The sequence below is a fragment of the Poecilia latipinna genome, unplaced genomic scaffold, assembly GCF_001443285.1.
Source record: "Poecilia latipinna isolate Pla-1442-1.1 unplaced genomic scaffold, P_latipinna-1.0 Scaffold407, whole genome shotgun sequence".
Lineage (NCBI taxonomy): Eukaryota > Metazoa > Chordata > Actinopteri > Cyprinodontiformes > Poeciliidae > Poecilia > Poecilia latipinna.
The window spans coordinates 41,381-62,596 of NW_015113023.1; the positions used below are offsets into that span (position 1 = coordinate 41,381).

Consider the following 21,216-nt stretch of genomic DNA (forward strand, 5'->3'; position numbering starts at 1 on the left):
GGACCGGGGGTTGGGGACTACTGTTCTAGAGCAAATATCTTAGTACACTTAAAATAAGACAAAACTAACTTATAAGTAATCTTTAAGCAAGATATAGGTACTTGTTTCAAGTAAATGATTCCTTAATTTTGATGAAGTTCTATTTCTATTGGCAGATTATTTTACTTAAAACAAGGCATTTTTCCCATGAGAAAAATAATCTGTCAATGGAACCAGAACTTTTTCATCAATATTAAGGAATTATTGACTTAAAACAAGCTCATATATCTTCCTGAAAAGTTACTTTTATGTTAGTTTTGTCTTATTTCAAGGGCACTAAGATACTTTCACTAGAAACTGAGCCAAAATTACTTGGTAAGATTTAGTTTTGCAATGAGCTGCTGCAACGATGAGTTCTCTCTGATATTAAATGTTGTGATTTTTCTGTGATATGGAAAACTCAATAATGCAACATAAATGCAAAGCAGCGTTAACTATGGGAAGCGTGTCTGTTTCAGGTGAAATCCCGTTTTTAAACCTGGAAGTGTGTCAATGAGAAGGCGTGAAAATTGAGTTTATACTTTTAGCTCCCAGGCCATCACGTCTCTTTTATTTTTATTTTTTTGACTCATCAAAGTGTTGCTTCTTTGTTGACATCAAAAGATTTTCTATGTTCATTTGTAATACAGATAATTATCCTTCATCAATTCGGCCTTTGATGTTTACACGGCTTCATTATGCAGTCTGTCTGCACACAAGCCTCTGGTTGTACTCTATAGTCTCAGTAAGTCCTTCATATTTTACCTGGATACATTTGTGCATAGTCTGTATCTGTAAATCAGGAGGAAATGTTGGAATGCAAAACAGTTATAAGGCACAGTATGAATATATTTGTTCAAGAAACGAGCAGTAGTAACTGCTAGCCTAATTTTGCTCTCATACTCATGTCCATTAGACTGCTGTCAAAATCACAAAGCCAGTGATCTGAATTTCCTCTGATCTTTTTTAATCTCCTCAGAGGCAAACCAATTCACTGCCAACTAAATAAAGTCATCAAAAAGCGTTTCCTTTCAAAACGGATTAAACTCGGAGCTAAAATGTGATGAAACACTGTCAAAGTTACAAATAAAAACCAATTGGACACAATTTTCAAACAATGTTTAAATCTACTTAAAGAGATGACATCATGGTCAAAAACAGATGAGTGTCAAGGTGCTACTTATGGATCCGTTGCAACGTGAAGTCACAAGATCCCGCTCCCAGCAAGTTATCAACATAACGCGCTAAATCTGAAATGTAAGCCTGATATATAAAAGTAAAATAGACACAGTGCTTTGCTGCTAATTATCAACACTACAACTAGATAACAAGGTCAGGAAAAAGTGTTAAGAAAGAAAGAAAATGGTGAAGGAGAGGGAAGTAGCTCAGTTATTCTAGCTTGACTATGACAACCATAACATGTAGATGTGCTGCAGAATTCAGTGTGTTAAAAAATAAAGGCGACCTAAACATCAACTCTGACAGATCAGTAGAGCAGGTGTTTAAATTAGCTAATCTAACTGCTGTGCTAGCTTAGCTACTAGCAGCGCTAGCTAATCTACCACACAAATCACTTATAAATAACCGCAAAATAAACATCAAGCCTAAAAACATGAAACCGTAACAGACTGAATGTTTGTTTCTTGATGTTGAATCCTGATGTCAGTGATTTTAAGTTCTGCAATGGTTGTAATGCATTATTTTCCCCTTTGCCTCTACACTACTTTAATAACAGCTTCATCTCCAGGTTTCATTTTAACGTTTTACTGCAGCAGCACCGCGATGGATAGAAAGGAAAAGAATCGTCTTTTTGCCCTCCAGCGTTGTGCACATGTGCAACAATAACATGCAGTCGGTTTATGGAAATCTTGGATCTTTTTATGTGCAGCAGAGTTGTTCAATGTATTTATTGTTGTTTTGGGCTTTTTCTCGTGTTTTTCTCCAGATAAAATGGGCCTCCTGGGTGTTTGGGTTGTGGTGGTTCTGCTGGGAACGTTGGGATGCTGGACAGCCGAAGGTCACAGGAGCAGCCGACGAGGCGGCACGGATGCAGCCGCCAAGTCCCACACCTCCCACCAGGAGTCGCACTCCATGGTAAGCATCCTCACCGCCTTTCAGAATAAAAAAAATAAAGTTTCATTGGGTGTCAACATTGCAAGCAAAGTTCCTGGACTGGCCACTCCATTTCTTTGATTGGTCAATAATTTCATTTTACATAGTTACTGCTGTTAAAATTAATTAAAGTTTAACAAACCATGGCCCCTATGCTTTATGAAAACCTGATAAAATGATCATATTCTTAAAGGCAACACATCTCAAAACACACAACAGAAAAAAAAGTCTAAGAATGTGCAAGATAACTAATGTTAAAGTTTTTCTTCAGTTTGAATGAATGTTGGATCAGAAGGACTGTGAGGAAACGACTGCAGAATAAAAACCAAACCTTTACAGTTTCTGGCCGTAATCAAAATGTAAATGCAGAGGAGAAAATATGAAAACATTTAAAAAACGAAAACACGAGGATCTGCCATCACAGGCAGGGGCCAATTTCCATTCTTTTCATTTCTGTTTATGCAGTTTGTCCCTGTTTGTTTTACACATAACCCTCTTACTCATAAGCTTTTAATCCAATGAGCACATTTAGTGTTTCTTTATGGTTTCTGCAAATCTCATAACCACTCTGCCCTTAAATAAACACCACTCCACAAAAATATTATAATCTTTTAGTCAAATATACGCCACGTTGAAATCCTCCACTTCTTCAAAGTGTTATGAAAATGCATTAAGTGCAGAGGAAAGCTAAAGTGTTCCCAGTTAATTGGGGCAGAGCTATCTGCATAAGAAAGCCTTCAGTTTTACTCATTTGGTCGTCTGCAGCCCTAACAGACTCCAGCCTTTCACTGATTCAGGAAAAAATGTCACGACTTATTCAAACCTGAATGCATTCATGATAATCTGCCCAGATTTGACCTTAAATTCTTGCTTGTAGCAAATGGGAAGTTGCTTTTTTGCATCAAGGTAATTTGTATAAAATGGTAAAGATTTTACACAAACTATCCGCAGATCACAGCGATTCTTTTTGTTTGCAACTTATGAGAGTTTCATCCTCCTTTCAGTGTCAAGGAGATTTTATTAAAGCTGCATTATTGACCTGCTACACACTGTAAAACATTTGAAGGTGATTTAATTCCACCTGCTGCCTTGAAAATTCAATTTAAGTTGACAAGAAAATTGTTTTGGTTTTAACTCAGAAATTAAAGTTTATGAAGCTGATTTAACAACAAGAGACAAAAAATAATGATAGCACTTTCTGCAGCTTAAATGTTAGTTAATAAAGTAAAGATCTGCGTGGAAATGAGTCATTTGAGAGGAAAGAAACGGGTAAAACCTGGTTTGGTGTTTTAATCAAACATGCCTGGAGTCTCTGCAGCCTCATCCACGCAGATGTGACTGTTTTCTTTTTCTCAGACTCTCGTCAGGTATTTGGATCTATTGATATTAAAATACAATAATCAAACTTCCGCCATGAGCTAATAATTACATTTCTCTTTTTTTGTTGGATGTAACTCTACGGTCAGTCATCATAACGCTGTAGTTTAAATTATTGTCATTTTACGCCTATTTGTTTGTTTTCCTCTTCTCACATGAGACTAAAGGCTCTTATAGATATATTGATCATAGATCTGATATTTTGTTCTAGTTTATTTGCTGCTGTTTTGTTTGAACCTCAACCTTGGTGTGTGTTCAAAAATAAAATCCACTTAATTCAGGATTTAGATAAACGAACAATATGAAATGCTTCTTTGCTGTTTTTTAAGGTCACAGAAGAAACAGGAAAAGCTGCTGGATATTTCCAAGTTTTCAAAAAAATGAAGGAAGATTAGACGCATTGTAAGATATTAAGTTGAAGTAGCTCATTAATGCTGTGAAAACAATGATTCCCCTTTTGTTCTTACTGTTTTTCTGGGGTTATTGTTGCGTCTTAATCTCAGATTATAAAGTGCATTGAAACTCCTCCGTAACTGATAAACATAAAACATGAGAGGAATATATTTATACACACGTCGAAACGTGAATCTTTAATGAAAGCTGCCTGTGTCGCCTTGGATTTACCAGTCAGAACAATATTTACTTTACAGTCTGAATTGTTTTTCAAATTGCTTTTGCACAAAATGTCAGTCTCCGTGGCGATGCCAGATTATTGCTGCATGGGGGATTTAAAGGGATGCTCAGAGATTTGCTTCTGGTATTTTTTATCTAGAAGCTCCAGCATCTTATTGGGTTTGTGTTTGCAAACTCTCCTCAGTGTGAAGCAGAATACGAGTCGAATCAACGCAACACTTTTTATTAAAACTGCCAAATGTTGTAAATTAAGTTACAGTAAATCTGATTTCATCACTTTGGTGCCTGGTTATAAAAATCTGCATAAACCAGGATGTGATGGGATGTGTGTCCATTTCCTGATCATTTATAGATTACCATATTGATAAAAGTGCAATTCAGTATTTTTATGAACGTCATTTTGAATTCCAGTTGTCGCCACATGTAACATCCATCCACAGCAGATTTTCATAGATGCATTTTGACATTTTAAATGCCACTTTTAGTGATTAGTTTCTGCACAAAACCTAAAATCAATCCCATAAAGTGGCCTGATATTTACAGTAGATACAAAACCTGAGAGGGATTTTTACGATGGTCTGTTGGGGCCAAAACAGGAGAAAATTTCCACCAAAAACTCAGAAATTCTCTAGAAATACTTTCTTTTTTCTTTTTTTCTTTTTTTCCCCGACATTTGAAATTCAGAAACTTCCAAGTTCTTTTTTGTATAACATTTCTATCAATATATAATTTTTTTTCTAGAACATTTTTTATTTTTTTTTCCAGAAAGAATCGAGAACTCAACATTTCAGATTTCCTTTTTGTTTGAAATGTTCTGGTGTTTTTTCTGCTGTGGCGCTGAAACGCTGCAGCAGATTTTACATGTTTTAGGAGAAAAGCATCTGGTTTTCAGCTTCTTTTGAACTCCATTGAATACATTTATTTTCAGTAATAACAGGAAATGCCTGCTATATTTAGTCAAATTTAATAAAAGCTGATTTGGGTGCAGCAGTGTCTCTGGATAAACATTTTTACCTTTTCTTAAAACTTGCTTATAAAGAGATGAATACTTTGCATTTTCCTCTGTAAAAAAAGTATGTTGGTAACATTTTTTTACCCTGATTACAAATTAACAGTTTCCCTCTGCATACGGGCCAAATTTGTATAATTTTTGAATTGCAGTTTGGGGCCACACAAAATCATTCCAAGGCCCACAAATGGCCCCCGTGCCTCACTTTGGACACCCCTGGCCTACATTATGATAAAGATGTTGCCCTCATTTAACGTATTCCTCTAATTCCTGTCTGCGGTTTCGCCTGAAGTCAAGATGCCAGCCTGAGGCAACAAAGGTTAAAAGATCCGAATCTTCTCTACTCCCAATTATTCACTCTGCATCTGTCAGGACTGCAACACTTCTTTACTTGATGGAAAACAAAAGTTGTATTTAAAAATACACCTGCCAACCTCTATTTCCAGGAGAAAGAGCTGGCTCCTTTTTCCCTTAAACCCTGCTGATTTGTCCTATTTGCTCAGATTAAATCAGATGGGAGCCATAAACTCATCCAAGCACAGAAAGCAGCAGCAGCAGCAGCAGCAAGAAAATCAGGTTACTGCTAATTACATGTGAGCAGCTAAAGTCTAAATGTGTAAAATAAAGTGACAAAAACAGCTTTTGTTTGTCAGAGCAAACTGTATTTTTAGAAAGGAGCTCAGAGCCGTGCTGTCACCCCTGTGCTTGATTTAAATCTTTAATCAATTGATCAAACCGCTCAGTTTTATCTGGGCATCATGAGGAAGAATGTCTGCAATTAAGATAGACAGATGGCATCGGCGGCGAGGGAAGAGGAATGGAGATGCAGAAGGTTTGACAACCGCTGCGTTCCCTGTGGGAGTCCAGGTCTCCTGGGGTTGGACGTCAGACACACACACACACACACACACACACACACACACACACACACACACACACACACACACACACACACACACACACACACACACTGCTTTTATCAGTGAGGCTCATTACCGCTGGCATCCATGCTGAGGGACAAGAACGCAAAATGTCACTGCACTTCAAATGCTGCCAGGTATCGGATTGTTCTGGATGGCGATGCTCTGACAGAGCGCACCGTTCTATTTTCAAATATCATGTCGATGGCTTGTTTTCCCTGCATATGCTAATGAGGAACGTCTCCAGATGAAACGTTTGTTCAGATCCTAAAAGAAGCTCAACTGATTGGTCACTAATAAGCATCAAAGTGTCTCTCGTATGCTAAAATATTACAGACATATTCTATGTAGTAACTAGTTACATTTACCTTCAGGAGTATTTTTGCAGGTAATCTGCTGAACCAGCACCCGCATGCGCCTTTCTGCTCTTTGGTCTCAGATAAACTGAAACACCAGCGCAGAAAAAACTTCCATCATCCAAAAAATGGTTTAAATCTTTAAACGTCCATGAATGACAGACAAGCCACCGTCTGGAAACATGATGTCTGAATGACGCGCCGCTCATCCGGTTTGACATAAAGATTCCTGAACAATATGTTGACAACTTGTATTTCCAATTAGTGATTGAGTTTTTGCTGCTGTCACCCACCAGCGTTTTGTTTTACTCCTCCTCGGTTTGCCCTTGCTTTGTGCCGTTTGTTTCAGAGGAGAGGAAAAGGCAGAGTAACGTGTGGAAAGTGGCAGTGAGGCGGCTGCTGTGCTGCCCTCGCTCCTCTGAGCTCGTGTAATAACCAATCCTGTGTGTGTTCTCTGTTTGCAGGAGAAGGAGAAAGCAGACGGGAGCATCGATCAATGTGAGTACGCTTACAGTGTTCAAACCAAAACAGCGTTTTTCAGAATATGCCGTCACAATATGGTTTTTCTTCTGCTGTGCTTCTGTCCTCTGATTACTGGGAAACGCAGCGAGAAAGTAATTCTGCTCTAAATAGCTCTGATAAAATGGGCTTTTAATAATGAAATATCTCTGAAAAACATGAGAAATCCCGCTTGTTGCTCCGGCGCCCTGAGATTTATTTATTGGAAATGGTTTCTGATGTAACTTTGCTCCACAGTGAAGTCTATTGAGCTCTTTACACAAACCCTCTGCAAAAACCCAAGAACATTTAGTCTAGTTTCTAGTGCAGATGTCTTAGTTCAGGGGTGTCCAAAGTGTGGCCCGCGGGCCATTTGTTGCACTTGGACTGTGTTTTTGTGGCCTGTAGCTGCAGTTCAAGAATGATACTAATGTTTTTCACATTCACAGATCATAACCCAGCTTTCATAATAATTAGAACCTCGTCTGTCCACTTTGCTGAAAAGCCGACTCTGCTGCACGTAAACCAGCTTTTATTTCATCTACGAAACTTGACTAAATTTAGCAAACATTTTGGGAGAAAGTGACCCAAATTCTGCTCTTATAACTGGAAATGTTCAGTCGAGTCCAAAATAACATGGAAACTGTTATGGAAGCTGTTTTGATACAACAAAATCCATTTTACATTTTGAATCTATAATAAAAATAACTTAAAATAAAAACTAAATAAACTTGGAGGAATATTTGCTTGATCTTGGTTGTTTAGTTTCTTGGTCTGTGAATGTAAATGATGGGCTGATTTTGATCCATGTGATAAAAAGTTTGGACACCCCGTCTTAGTTTTTTCATAATTCAAAGAAACTAAGTCACAAGTAACTTTTCAGCAGATATAGTTTATTTTAAATAAATTATTCCTCTATACTGATGAAAAAGTTCTTGTTCTATTGGTGGATTATTTAACTTATTATAAGTTTTCTGCATGTTGTAGTGAAATAACTATCATTACTATTAAGGAATAATTTACTTTTAATTAGCTTTGATGTCTTGCTGAAAAGTTACCTGTGAATTATTTTTGTCTTATTTTAAGTGTACTAATATATTTCCACTGGAGACTAGAGCAGATATTTTGTGTTTCTGCATCTTAAGCTCATTTTTAGTGACTCCCTCTCTGACATGTAACTCATTATTTTGCTGTCAGATGTTTGTTTGTCCCTGTCAGACATGGAAAATGATGTTTCTCTGAGTTTTTTCCTGCCGTCGGCTTCAGTGATTCATGCCCGTCATCATCTCAGTCGTTACTCTGAGTAGCCAGTCAGCTCGACGTCAGCCACATTTATTGGTGCTGATGGTTTAAAAAGTGACAAAAAAGCCTAAAAATCTGTCCAGTTTCCATCAGATTTCTAATCTTATTCTGAGAAATGACCAGAAAATCTAAGCTTTCATTTCTATACTGTTGATGAAACACTGAAACGGTTTTTAACAGGATCGTTGCTGCACAGTGACTGGTGCCTGATGTATTGAACGACCTCCGTTTGCCAAGAGGACGGCACTTAATCTTAAAACATTTTACAAGGTTGGATCGTTCAGGACAGACGGAGCGGTCTCTGCACTGCAACAGCTATCGCCAGATTTTGGTCTTCCTGTACGGAGGAAGTTTATTTTTATATTTTAATCATTTCTGTGCTGTTTTGATCATAGTCTGGTTATCCTCCCACTGAATTTTACCAATTTTCAGTTTTAAGTTCCCTTTGATATAAAATGGCATTATTTTGAATATATTTATGTATGGAAACCTTGTAAAGTGACTGGAGAGGAAGTTACTCACATATAAATCACTTAAAATGAACCCTGTTGGAAACCTCCTGGTTACTCCAGCAAATACTGGATTCTGAACGCTTCCTGAGGTAAAACATTAGTGTTGTTGTTTCTAAATTAATATTAAATTATTTTCTTATTTGAGATTTTTTCTCATTTTCTGCAGATAAATACTAAATTTTGTTTGAAATTTCAGAGACAGGTTGTCAGTAGATCATGGAATAAAAGAGCAATGTTCATTTTACTTAAACATACCGATAATAAGTAAAATCAGAGGAACTGATCATTTTAAGTGGTCTCTTATTTTTTACAGAGCTGTATATATTTTTACATATTTGTTAAAACTGTCAGTTTAATAGGAGTCAGAAACAAGTTGCACTCTTCCTCTTCCTCACGGTTCTGTTATTGCAAAAATGAATCACTGGCTCTGATTGGCCAGAAACAAGCAGTCAGAGGCAGGAGGCGGGGCTTAGCGCTGTCAATCAACTTAATGTACGTTACTCAATCCGATAATGGAGAAACAAATTAAAGTTTGTCAACCATCATCAGTGGCTTTATGAACCAAATTAAATTCATTGTAAGAGCCTTGAATATTAATGTGGACGAAACACTTTGAGAAATGAAAATAAATGAAAATAAACGTGTTTTTGTTCCTCTGGGAGTTGAAACTCGGCTTAGACTTGGTGTGAAAAACTAAAAGCAGGAATTCAACTTGTTCCCCAAAGTCAGAAAAAATTTACTGTGCCAGTCCTTTAAATAAAAAAGATCTCTAGATTTTTATTAAAAAAATAAAAAATATGAATAAGCATGATTCCCTTTCCCACCTATTTTATTTATCTGAGGAGAAATACTCATAAAATTCTCAACTCTTTTTTTTTTTTTTTTTTAAATATGACCCATAATTAGCACTTATCAACCAAAGTAGTTAGAAATAAAACCACATTTCTTTACACTAGAAGGTACAAATAGATGCAGAAACTGGAGAGAAAACAAAATCACAGAAATGAAAAAGTTCCAGTTATCATAACGTAGAAATGACGTTCCGTGTTTCTGTCCATGCGTTGAGTTGTTAGCAGCGTGTTTATGTCTGGCTCACAGTCGGACGGTGACATTAATCAACTCGCCCCATTTCTAGTCGAAACTTTCTGTGTTGCAGAGATTGTGCATAAAGGTTAGCTCGCGGTTTAAAGGTCACTTCTTGTCATTTTTATATTATTTACTCCTCGTGTTATTCTTTTCAGTGGGATCCATGTGGAAAAATTGAATATTCCTCATTTGTCTTCCCAGGGAATGGAGATTAATTTGGTCTTGAGTGCTTAATTTATGAACCTTTGCAGAGGCCTAATCGGAGTTTGTTACCGTCACAAATTAAACAATGGCAAGAGGCAAAGCAAGTTAAGCAGGCCTGTGGTTCATTTAGATTGTAATTGGGTGAGAATTAGATGGGACAAGGTTGACAGAGAGACTCTGTAATAAGCAGCAAACGACTGGGCAGGAAGCTGAGAGGAGTGGAGGGATGAGACGGATCTGAAGTCGACTCCTTAATTATTCAGTCATTGTCAGCTTCTCTGTGGAGATGGAGAATCTAAGAGCAAAGAAGAAATAAAAACTGGACCAGATTGTGACAAAGAAACGAGGAAAGTGAGCTGGATTTTGGTCCAATTAGAGAAGATTAATAATCAGTGTTTTGATGTATAAATCATGATCTCATTCACAGCATGCTGTTGACGTTTTTCCCACCTTTGCAGTAAAACTGCTTCTAAAACATGAAGAGACTAGTGACAGGAAAATTCAAATTATTAAACCCTTACAGAAAATATTTCAGTGCACGTTATTTATCAGGTGTCAGGAGATCCTGACTTGTTTTCCCTTTTTTTAGTCCCCTGCTGAGCTGCAGCGAACACTTACACAAATGTTTGAGTAAATCTAGGGCATGTAGAACAAAAAACGTTAATATTTAGTGTGAGCTATTATTAATGGCCTGTCACAAAGTGGGGGAAGTTTTTAGTGATAAAATAAATTCAGCTGCTGGTGTTGATGGATGAGCCAGATGCCAACAGGTAGCTGTTCTTATAGAGACTAGTTCAGATTTATTCACTCGCCTTTGTTTATATACTTTATGTTTATACAGACATGACTCAATGAATGAAACAAAGTCAATTCAGTTAAAAATGCTTTCAATTTCCCTCTGGGATAAATAATATTTCAGCTCAAAGTATCTGCAGAGAGTCATTGTTGATGATGAGAAGATCATGTGTAGCAGTCAGTGTTACAACAAAACAGAAGAGGCTTCTGACTGAAGCATGCTGCTGAATGTTAAGAGTTTGTTGCCACTTCCATAAACTGTCCCTCTACCTCGCTCATGACAAACGACTGAAATATGATTTAACTGTGAAGCAGTAAAGATGTCTGAAATAATAAAAAATCATTGCACTTCTTAAACTTTATTAAGAATAGAAAAGTTTCAACAAACAACCAAAATAAAAACATGGACAGAAGTCTTCAAACAAACCATCAGCAGAAAATTTTAGAAAAATGTTTTAGTGTTATTTTACTATTAGAAGCAAAAGTAAACAAGTAACAGAAATAAAGTTATTAATTATTGAGTAAATGACAGTTATGCCTTTTTATTGTTTAAAAATGTCTAAGTTGGTCATGGTTCTCAGTCATTTTAATTTTCAACTCCTCTGAGAAAGAATCAAAATGGCGCCCTCTGCAGGTGGAGGCGATTCTGATTTCAACATTTGTAGTTTAAAATCTGTTTATATAGTTTTAAAAGGTTTTCAGCTGTGTGTAGTTTTTAATTTACTGTAAGAAATTAAGTGGAATTAAAATTAAGCTTTTCTTTTTGGAAGAATCGGTATTTGATTCAGAAAATGTAAAAATGATGACATTTTCTGCTGCTGCGTCTTGTGTGAGCACTAAATGATTAGATCGCACAAGCAGAACTTTTCACTCCCATAAATCGTACGTCACTACCTCGCTCATGTCAGGAATGTTTGAAATATGATTTAACTGTGAAGCAATAAAAATGATCAGGCAAAAGGTTCATTGAGTCATGGAGGACATTATCAAATTACTGAAATAAAATCCACTTCGATAAAACAAAACTACCTGCAGGTGAAGCTGAGAGCATAAATACTCGAACATAAATCTGGTCAGGCTTGAGATTTGATTCAGTTCACAGGCTGAACATGTTTTATGTTATCATAATTATTAGCAAAAGTGTGAAAGTCAAAGACAGAAAGGTGATTTCACTGTAGTGACAGTGGAGACTCCATTCTGAGTTTACCTGCCGACCCTGATGACGGGCTAAAGGAGGACGTTCAGCTCCTCCAGGGGTCGGAGGAACCCACAGCGGCTCTCTCTGTAACACTTAATCTGACGCTACAAGCAGCAGCAAAATAAATCTGGACGCTCACAAAGATTCAGCACCACTGGAAAGATGGACACATTCATTCACCGACATGAGAAAAACTACATGAGAACAAGGATCAGTTTAGTCACAAAAAGTTTAATTTTTAACTCATTTTCTTGTCAAGAAAGCGTTTCATATCAGTCAATTTTGTGTTTTAAATATTTTAAAATTTCTGAAGAATGTTCAACGGGTGCTGTCTGAACATAGCATTCTGATGCTGAAAATTAGCACCTATGCTAAGCTTAGCTAACATGCACTCAGAGAATCCTAATTATTTTGACTGGCACATTACATTCAGTATGTTAAAATTAGCCAGAAATGCTAAGGTTAGCTTAAGTGCTATCGGTTGCATGTGATTTACATTGACTTAGTCATTCAGTATGATAAATATTCCTAATAAATCAAAAATTAGCTAAAATTCTTGTTTTAGCTGTAAGGCTAATGTTAGCATAAGGGCTATCACTAGCTTATAGAGCGATTAGCACGTTGACACCAGCAGGACGTGGGTTATCCCCAGCCTGTTGACTAACACACTTCATTTAGCATGTCTAAAATGTCTGAAATATGAATTTTGAATTGAATTAAAGCTGCCAAACGTGACGTGACCTTTCCTGTTTTTAATTTCAGAAACACTTTATTGATCTCAAAGGGAAATGAAATGTTGGAACACATTCATTCAAATTCTTCAAAGTTTTCACTCCGTTTTTTATTTTTAAATCAGTTATGAGGTGGGATGGTAAAATCTTAAACTCAGCAGGTTGTTGCTAGGCAACCAAAGAGGGGATGAATTTGATGACAAAGCTTAGCTAAAGCCTTTCATCTGCCTACATCTCCCAGAATGCTCTGCGGTTCTGGGTCAGAGTTCGGTGAATATTCTGATGTTCTATTATATCTATTGGTATTTATCACGTGTCTATCAGGAAAAATATTGATTTATTGTCCAGTTGACTTTTTCTTTCAATGAATGCTGTGATGTTTTAAGATTTTTTTCTGTTGTCTTTTGATGTCTGACAGATAATGAAAATTCCCAACTCTCTTTCTCATAAAGTAAGAATATAATGTAAGACCAATAGAAAAGGATAATTTACACAGAAATGTTCTATTATTTCCATCACATTGACAGTTTTCTGCAATCATGGAATAGTTATACTCCAGTTGAGTTATATGTTTTATATGTTTTTATGTGAAGCACAAGGTAACTTTTTAATGATTTTCTGTTAGAAAATCTCTTCTTAAGCAGATATGCTGCTTAGAATTGTTTTTAAATTATTCTAATTACCTCTAATTATTCCAATTATCTTCCACTCTCCTTTATTCGTCACCTTTTCATCCAGAGGTCAAATCCTCAGTGATGCAGCAGCTGATGTGATCTTTGGCGTCACTGCAAAGCTTTTCTTCTTACCTTCAATTTTTCCTGCTTTACACATCAACCACAGACGGCTTTATGAGCTGAGAACAAAAATGATTGCTTTTCAGTTCAGATTATATGCCTGTGCGCTCGGCTCCCTCTGTCTGTCTGTAGGTCCAAACATCTGCATCTATAGTCTGAATTTATATCTGCATACAGAAAGGCGACGCGCTGAATGAAATCCTTTCATATCAAATGGCTTTTCAATCGATTCTTCCACTTTCTGGAGCTCTGATGGAGGATTTAATGCTGCTCTTCAAGAAATATTGACTTGTTTGGTGTCTCGTAGAAAATACTAACACGTCCAATAGGTGTGCAACTAGGCTGAAATCCTGAGTCTATGCAGGCTGTGATTTAAAATCGACTTTATTTTTCACATTAATGAAACTATTCACAGCCATTTTCAGTTTGAAGATACTAAAGAAACACGGTGCAAAGGTGAACATGTTTTCTATCAAATAGATTTGGTTGTTTTTTTATTGTAAATAGACAAAAATAAATGCGTGGTTTTACAAGTGCAAATCTGAAAAATGTGGCATTCAGCTGTATTAATTTTGGCTGAAAGTGGCTCCTTCACATGATTTATGGCAAATGTTTGTGTTTATTTATTATCTCAAAAGAGATGATTCACATCACGATATCTAAAAGTTAGCGATAAAGGCTAGTTATCAATATACAATCAACATAAATATGATATACTGCAATTCAATACAGACAAATTAACAAAAAAAGAGAATAATAGTGATAAATATAGTTTTTTTATTTAAAATGAACATATCTAGTTACAAATTTAAAAAGAATAAAAAGCAGTACAGCACAAAAGTTTACCACAGGATGTTAACTTTTGTTATTCAGTATTTTGTGTTGATTCTCTCGAACAGTTCTCGACGTGCTATTGGTGACAAATTGATTATTTTTTATATTTAAATGAAGACGTTCATCCAGACGCAGCGCCCTGAAGTGACTGTAGGATCCGGGATGAAATAAATGATGCAACAATAAAGTGGTGAGTGTGAGAAATCAACATGGTGATCACAGCGGCAGCGCCTGTCAGGACAGAGCGAGAACAACATGAATCAAACCGACTGATATGGAATCCAAAGAGCGTTTTAATGAGGCGCTCGTGTTTCCCACGTAATTTCCCTAAATATGACAAGCAATTACCTTTGTCCAGGTTTGGCAGCAGACGTGTGTGCGCTGGCCAGGATTCTGCCTTTCAGGGTATGTTGGAAAATTAAATATGCAGTTTGAGAATTACCTGCAGATTCTCCAAACGTTACCATCTATGAGGAGCATCAATGTAATTTAGCTGCAGTCGCACACATTTATTGAGATAAGTGTAGGAAATGTCACATATTTGTCATATTGCATCACCAAGGTTAAAAACGTTGGTTTCCCTTGGGCTGTTAATCTGTGGCCCACAGCTGCAGTTCAGGAATGACACCAGTTTCTTTCAATGGAAAATGTTAAGAAAATAATAATTAGAACCTTGTCTATCCACGTATTTTTACTGGACAGCCGACTCTTCTCCACACAAACCAGCTTTTATTTAATTTTTTAAACTTGGCAGTTTTTAAATTAACAATAAATCAATTAATCTCATAAATAAAAAGCCTAAATAATTTCCATTTTCATGATTTATTATTTTTTTCTTTTGATTTATTTTGCAAAACTGCTACTGAAACACTTTTTTTTACATCGCATGAGTCACATGATCAACAGCTGGATGTTACTACAAGCGGAAACTCCGAAGAAGACGACAGGAAGTAGCTGGATGATGATGATTTTGAGAGTTTAGGAAGCTGTAGATCTGATTAAATCTTAGTAACTTTAGTAACAGTAACTTTCTACAGTTTGTTTGTAATCCAAGTATTTATTGCTAATGATTAATAATTTCTACATGAGTTGTTTTTTCCAAACCACTTTAATCTGCCACATGAGCCTCAATGTAACACATTATAATTTATTGAATCTGACCATATTTCCCTCATTGCCTTTTGGCTCCCTGACAATGAAAATTTAGACCGATTTGAGTGAGAACTGTGTATTTTATGTCATAAACGGATAAATTTGAATGCATAAATGAAACTGATCAGATAGGTTTAAAGATCCTCTGTGTTTGATTGCATGATGTCCTGAAACGTTATTCTGCTCATGCTCCCACTGCGCAGCGTTTAGTGAGCTCCAGCCTGTCTGCGGTGCCCAGTTGTTCACATTGTTAGCCTTTCGCCTCAGGCTCGGTTTGAGACGAGGCGGTTTTACTCTCTTGCTGCTGTTTATTATATTTCCTGTCGTGACTGCCGGTTGTTTCAACACATCGCCACCTCAAGCGGTTGATCGTCTTGAATCATGTTTTCTGTTGTTTTCTTCTCTTTCATTTTAAAAGTTTAAGCGCTCGCCTGAAAAGTAAATCTAACTTTTACCTTTTTTTTTGGGTGGTGAAATTCCAGTTTAGATTGAATCCGTCCCCCCACACCCCAAACAGACTCTGTGCTAACAGAAGCATGTAGGCTGGATTTAAACACCACAAGCTGCTATCTTCTTGTTCATGTTCTGTTGCAAATTTAATCACAGCTGCCTCACGCGTTCCTGTAACTCTCTCCCTCTGTTGGACCTGAATTGCTTTGTGAAATAGTTTGTATCAAACATCTCTGAAGCGATTGGTTCATCCGATTCTCACCTGTTTTTCTTCTGCTTACAGTTGAATGATTTAATCCTCCAGTTTAGTTCTGCTGCTCAGTTATAAAACAACGATGCCCACAAGTTGCTTCTTTATTGTTTTTAACTCTGTTGGTACCAGTTATATGGAGTAGGTTCTCAGCTTAATGCCCTGCAAAAACACAAAATCTTGCAAAGCGTTTTTTGTCTAGTTCCTAGTGCAAATATTTGAGTTTACTGAAACACGAAAAACAAACTTACAAGTGTCTTTTCAGCAACAAATAAGAGCTTTTTAAAAAAGTCAATAATTCCTTAATATTGATGAAAAACGTCTTGTTGCACTGGCAGATTGTTTCAAAACCAAAGAATTGTGCCGTTACCTAGCAACCTCAGCCAAGCCAGCCCGTTACCTAGCAACCTCAGCCAAGCCAGCCCGTTACCTAGCAACCTCAGCCAAGCCCAGCCCGTTACCTAGCAACCTCAGCCAAGCCAAGCCCAGCCCAGCTTGTTGCCTAGCAACCTCAGCCAAGCCCAGCCCGTTGCCTAACAACCCAGTCCTAGTTCCATTAGCAGATAAATTCACTTATAACATGACATTGTTCAGATTCTATGAATAATCTGCCAATGGAACGGATACATTTTCCTCAACTTTAACCAATTATTGATTTAAAACAAGCTCATCTAGCTGGAGGAGGGCAGAGAGTAGCAATACTTTAATGTATTTTTACTCAAGTAAAAGTAAAAAGTAGCTGTCCAAGAAGTTACTCAAAAGTAAAAAAGTCTTTGGTAAAAAGTATACTCTAGTAAATGTAATTGGTTAACTCTGATTGTAGTCCAGCACGTGCTATTAATGAAACTGTGCTCATAATTCGATGCTCTCAGTTGAAAAACATTTAAAACAAAGCAGTGGTTTCAGATGTTTTTCATGCAGTTTTTAGAGTGTAAAATTAAAAATTCTTTTAACGAAAAGCAATGAAGAGACGATCTCATTTATCCCTCACGTCTCTGTTCCCCTGGAGATGAGACACGGCCTCCAGTCATTTTTGGGAATTGCCTGTCATGTTTAAACACAAATGGAGCAATTTGTGCAAATAGAAAGTGTTATAGCGGAGCAGACTTCCAGGTGTGTTGACGACAGCTGGGCCCGGAGGAGAGGCTCTTCACCCTGAGTGCATCAGCGCCGGCGCTCCGGGTCCGTGAAATAGGGCAGCGAATGAATTAGGGTGTCATTGGTTAAAGGAAAAACAGAAAGAAGAGCTTTTTGGTGAAATTGCTACTCGGCATCGTAAGCAGGAGCAGCAGGAATGGTGTGAAATCAGATAGCGTGGTTATTTTGAAGTGTTGGAATGAGCCGTGTCTCAGAGAGCGAAGTGATAACTCAGCTGTCATCCTGCGTGGGACCAGATCATAACAAACTTCTCTGTTCAGGAAAACAAGACGCGCTTCGCATTATTCAGCACTGCTCTGACTTTTCCTTACAGTAATTTATTTTTTATGATTTTTCTCTGTAAAATAAAATCTCTACTTTCACTGGATGTTATTTACACTGCAAAAACACAGAATCTTACCAAGTAATTTAGGTCTAGTTTCTTGGTTAGATTTCGTGTTTTTGCAGTGTAATATTCACCAACCTGACAAATTGATGTGTTTTTTTGGTTTGAGGAAACGACTAAGCGGTTTGCTCCTAAGGCCCAGAGGTAAAGGTCGCCCCCTAACCAGCATAACTCTGTACCAGCTGTTAATGATGAGAGGTCAGAGCGCCAGGCAGCATCTGTTTCTCTGTCGGAGTCGCAGTTCGATTTAACAAAGTCAACTGAATAATGCAACAATTCCTTTCCTGGAGGTCGGCAGAGGCCACTGGGATTGTTAAATTTGATTTTTGCACTTGCACAGAGCAGCACACATGAAATTTAAACAGTAATGCTAGAAAAAGCAGCCGCCATTAAATTTCCTTACAAGCCGCCGTAGTAATACTCCAACTCGATGTAGTGTCTTTTCAGAGTTGGGTACTGTTGTGACCCATCAGATCATAACATGAAGGATCCATCCTCCTCAGACCTCAGACACACAAAGATTGACATTTTATCTATTACAATTTTATTATTTGTTCCAACCAGTGGAGTATATGGCCTCAGAGTGAGCTATGGTGCCGAAACAGCAAACAAAGAAAATTAACCAGAACTTAGTAATTAAACCAAATGAAAAACTTGCCCTAATTAAGAAAAACATGAGAAAACTAAGGAAACATAAACGGCAGCTCACGCCTACAAACTCCAAGAATAAGGTGTTTTTAACGAACAGCATTTTTAACAAACGGCGTTCTTAACGAACTGCCATTTTAACGAACGGCGTTCTTAACGAACTGCCATTTTAACAAACGGCGTTTTTAACAAACTGCCATTTTAACGAACGGCGTTTTTAACGAACGGCGTTCTTAACGAACTGCCATTTTAACGAACGGCGTTTTTAACGAACGGCGTTTTTAAGGGACGGTGTGGCCGGTTGAGAGGAGCTGAGGATGGATGGCAGGATGTCGGCAGCTTTTATATCCGCCCTTCCGGCAGGCCACCAATCGGACGTCTCCTTTGTTTTCTGGGAACTTTATTTATTTATTTTCTTATAGTTGTAATCTTTTGATGTTTGTGGTAATTAATTTTGTTCCTTCAGAAGTGATTGATCTAAAGAAATAACAGACTTTACAAAATGTTAATTTGGATCTGTATTACCCTTTTATACTTTAACAAATGGAAATAGATTATTGATCATGTTGTCACACCTGAATCTTACACATTGTTGCTTTATTTCTGTACATTTGAAATGTTTATCTATAGGAAATCTGCAGTGGAGCTGAGCTGTCCCAGATAATGGAGTGTTTTCCATTATTTGCATTTAAGAGACGGATGCTTCGTTCTGGAAAATAAAAAAACAAGAAGCCATTCTTATCAAGGATTAGAGGCTGTGTCTTTATTCAGATCTATGCTTCTTCGTTGGTATTCATGCAAGCAGAAACCTGCGAGCATTAGTATGGGATGGAGCTGCTATAAAACATTATGCTTCCTCTGTTGTGGCTTCTCATTATTTTCCCCAGGAATAATAACGTAGAACCTTATGAATTATATCCTCTCCTCTATGGACTATCACACATTCTTCAAATGGATTTTAGTACAATCTTGAGAGTAAATAACATTGAATGCCACAAATTTAAATGGTTTCAGACTGAAAAGCATATCTAATACTGAGCAATAATTGGAAAACAATGCTGCATAGTCCAACACCTTTTTGTGGGGGAAACTAGTTTGTTTTATTTTATCAATAACAAAAAAGGTTACGAAAAGGGCATCTATTGGGGATCAAGATAAAATAACAAATAAGCTATCATTGAAACTTATTGCATGAAAGGCTGCTGGCTGGTAATCAGTTCCTGAATACTGAAGAGAGGAAAGCTGAGCGTTGTGCCAGGAGAGCCGATGCTGTCAGGAATTCACCTGTTTGGTCAGTGAATGCAGATGAGTTCACACACTACAAAAACACAAAGTCTGTTCTGACCAGTTATTTAGTGTCTAGTTTCTACTCCAGATTTATTAGTACACTTAAGGAATGTAGTAGAACATGGTGCACTAAACTGTAAAACGTCATTTAACAAAGCTTCGAAGGAATTTTAATAATGGAGGAACTCGATTCGCTACAGCTCTAGATGCATTCCTGTTGGTTGAAACGGTGTTGCCAGTAGACATCAGTATTTATTATCAGACCAATAATGTCAAGTTGTCATAACAAAGACATTTTGAATAATGTCAACTTTGTATTAAAAGTGTCATAATTTACCGAATGACGCTTTATGACAACAGTCATAAATATTCATGAAGGCTTGTTCATGTTTATGACAGTGTTATGTCATGTTTATGACAGTGTCATGACAGACTTATTCACCCCCCTTCAAATAAAGTGTTACCATTCAGTTCAGTTTGAATTCAGTTTCTTTATAAAGCAGCAAATCACTACAGATGTCATCTTAACATGCCTTTCGTACAGAACAATTCAATCATAAATTCATATTCAGATGCAACATGAAACTTTTTCTGCCTCATGAGAATAAACACTGCCTTCCTACAATCGAAGAATTCAAGGAAAAAATGTTTCTATGCAAGACATGGATCACAAACGGCTGCAGAGAAGAAAGCTGAAACCATTAAAATTTAATCGTAGTTATTCAGTGGAAGACTGTTGATTCAGTATCTGCAGCCCTGGACTCCTGCTTTCAGCCGTGGGTTTTAAATGCTTCTGTAGCGTCCGTTACTCCTCCAGTTGGCACATAAACAGTCATGTTGGACTGATAGCTTAAATATTTGATGGCAGATTGAAGACCATCACTCAAGCCGCTTCTCTGGATGTTCTTAAAGGAAACTGAAACCAATACTTTGTGTTTGTTCAGCAAATTAATTCCACAAATAAATCTCTGCTATGGATTCCCTGCAGTGAGACGTCACACGCCCAAGATCCCGCCCCCAGCTTCCTGCTGGAGGAAGCATAGCTAATCTACCACCGCTGTGCTAGCATAGCTAACAGCAGCAGTAGCTAATCTACCACCGCTGTGCTACCATAGCTGATAGCAGCAGTAGCTAATCTGCCACCGCTGTGCTAGCATAGCTGATAGCAGCAGTAGCTAATCTACCACCACTGTGCTAGCATAGCTAATAGCAGCAGTAGCTAATCTACCACCGCTGTGCTAGCATAGCTAATAGCAGCAGTAGCTAATCTGCCACCGCTGTGCTAGCATAGCTAACAGCAGCAGTAGCTAATCTGCCACCGCTGTGCTACCATAGCTGATAGCAGCAGTGGTTAATCTACCACCGCTGTGCTAGTATAGCTAATAGCAGCAGTAGCTAATCTACCACCGCTGTGCTAACATCACCAGTAGCTAATCTACCACCGCTGTGCTAGCATAGCTAATAGCAGCAGTAGCTAATCTGCCACCGCTGTGCTAGCATAGCTAAT

General features: G+C 37.5%; 1 protein-coding gene across 3 annotated transcripts in view; it reads left to right on the forward strand.

Annotated features, from left to right (window-relative positions):
* fstl4 (follistatin-like 4) overlaps positions 1–21,216 on the forward strand; it is a 193,251-nt gene that overhangs the window by 23,190 nt on the left and 148,845 nt on the right. For all 3 annotated transcript variants that reach the window (XM_015037466.1, XM_015037465.1, XM_015037467.1), the window contains exons 2-3: positions 1,964–2,112; positions 6,890–6,923. In XM_015037466.1, coding sequence (XP_014892952.1) covers positions 1,969–2,112; positions 6,890–6,923 — 178 coding nt within the window. In that variant the 5' untranslated portion in view covers positions 1,964–1,968. The remainder of the gene's footprint in view (positions 1–1,963; positions 2,113–6,889; positions 6,924–21,216) is intronic.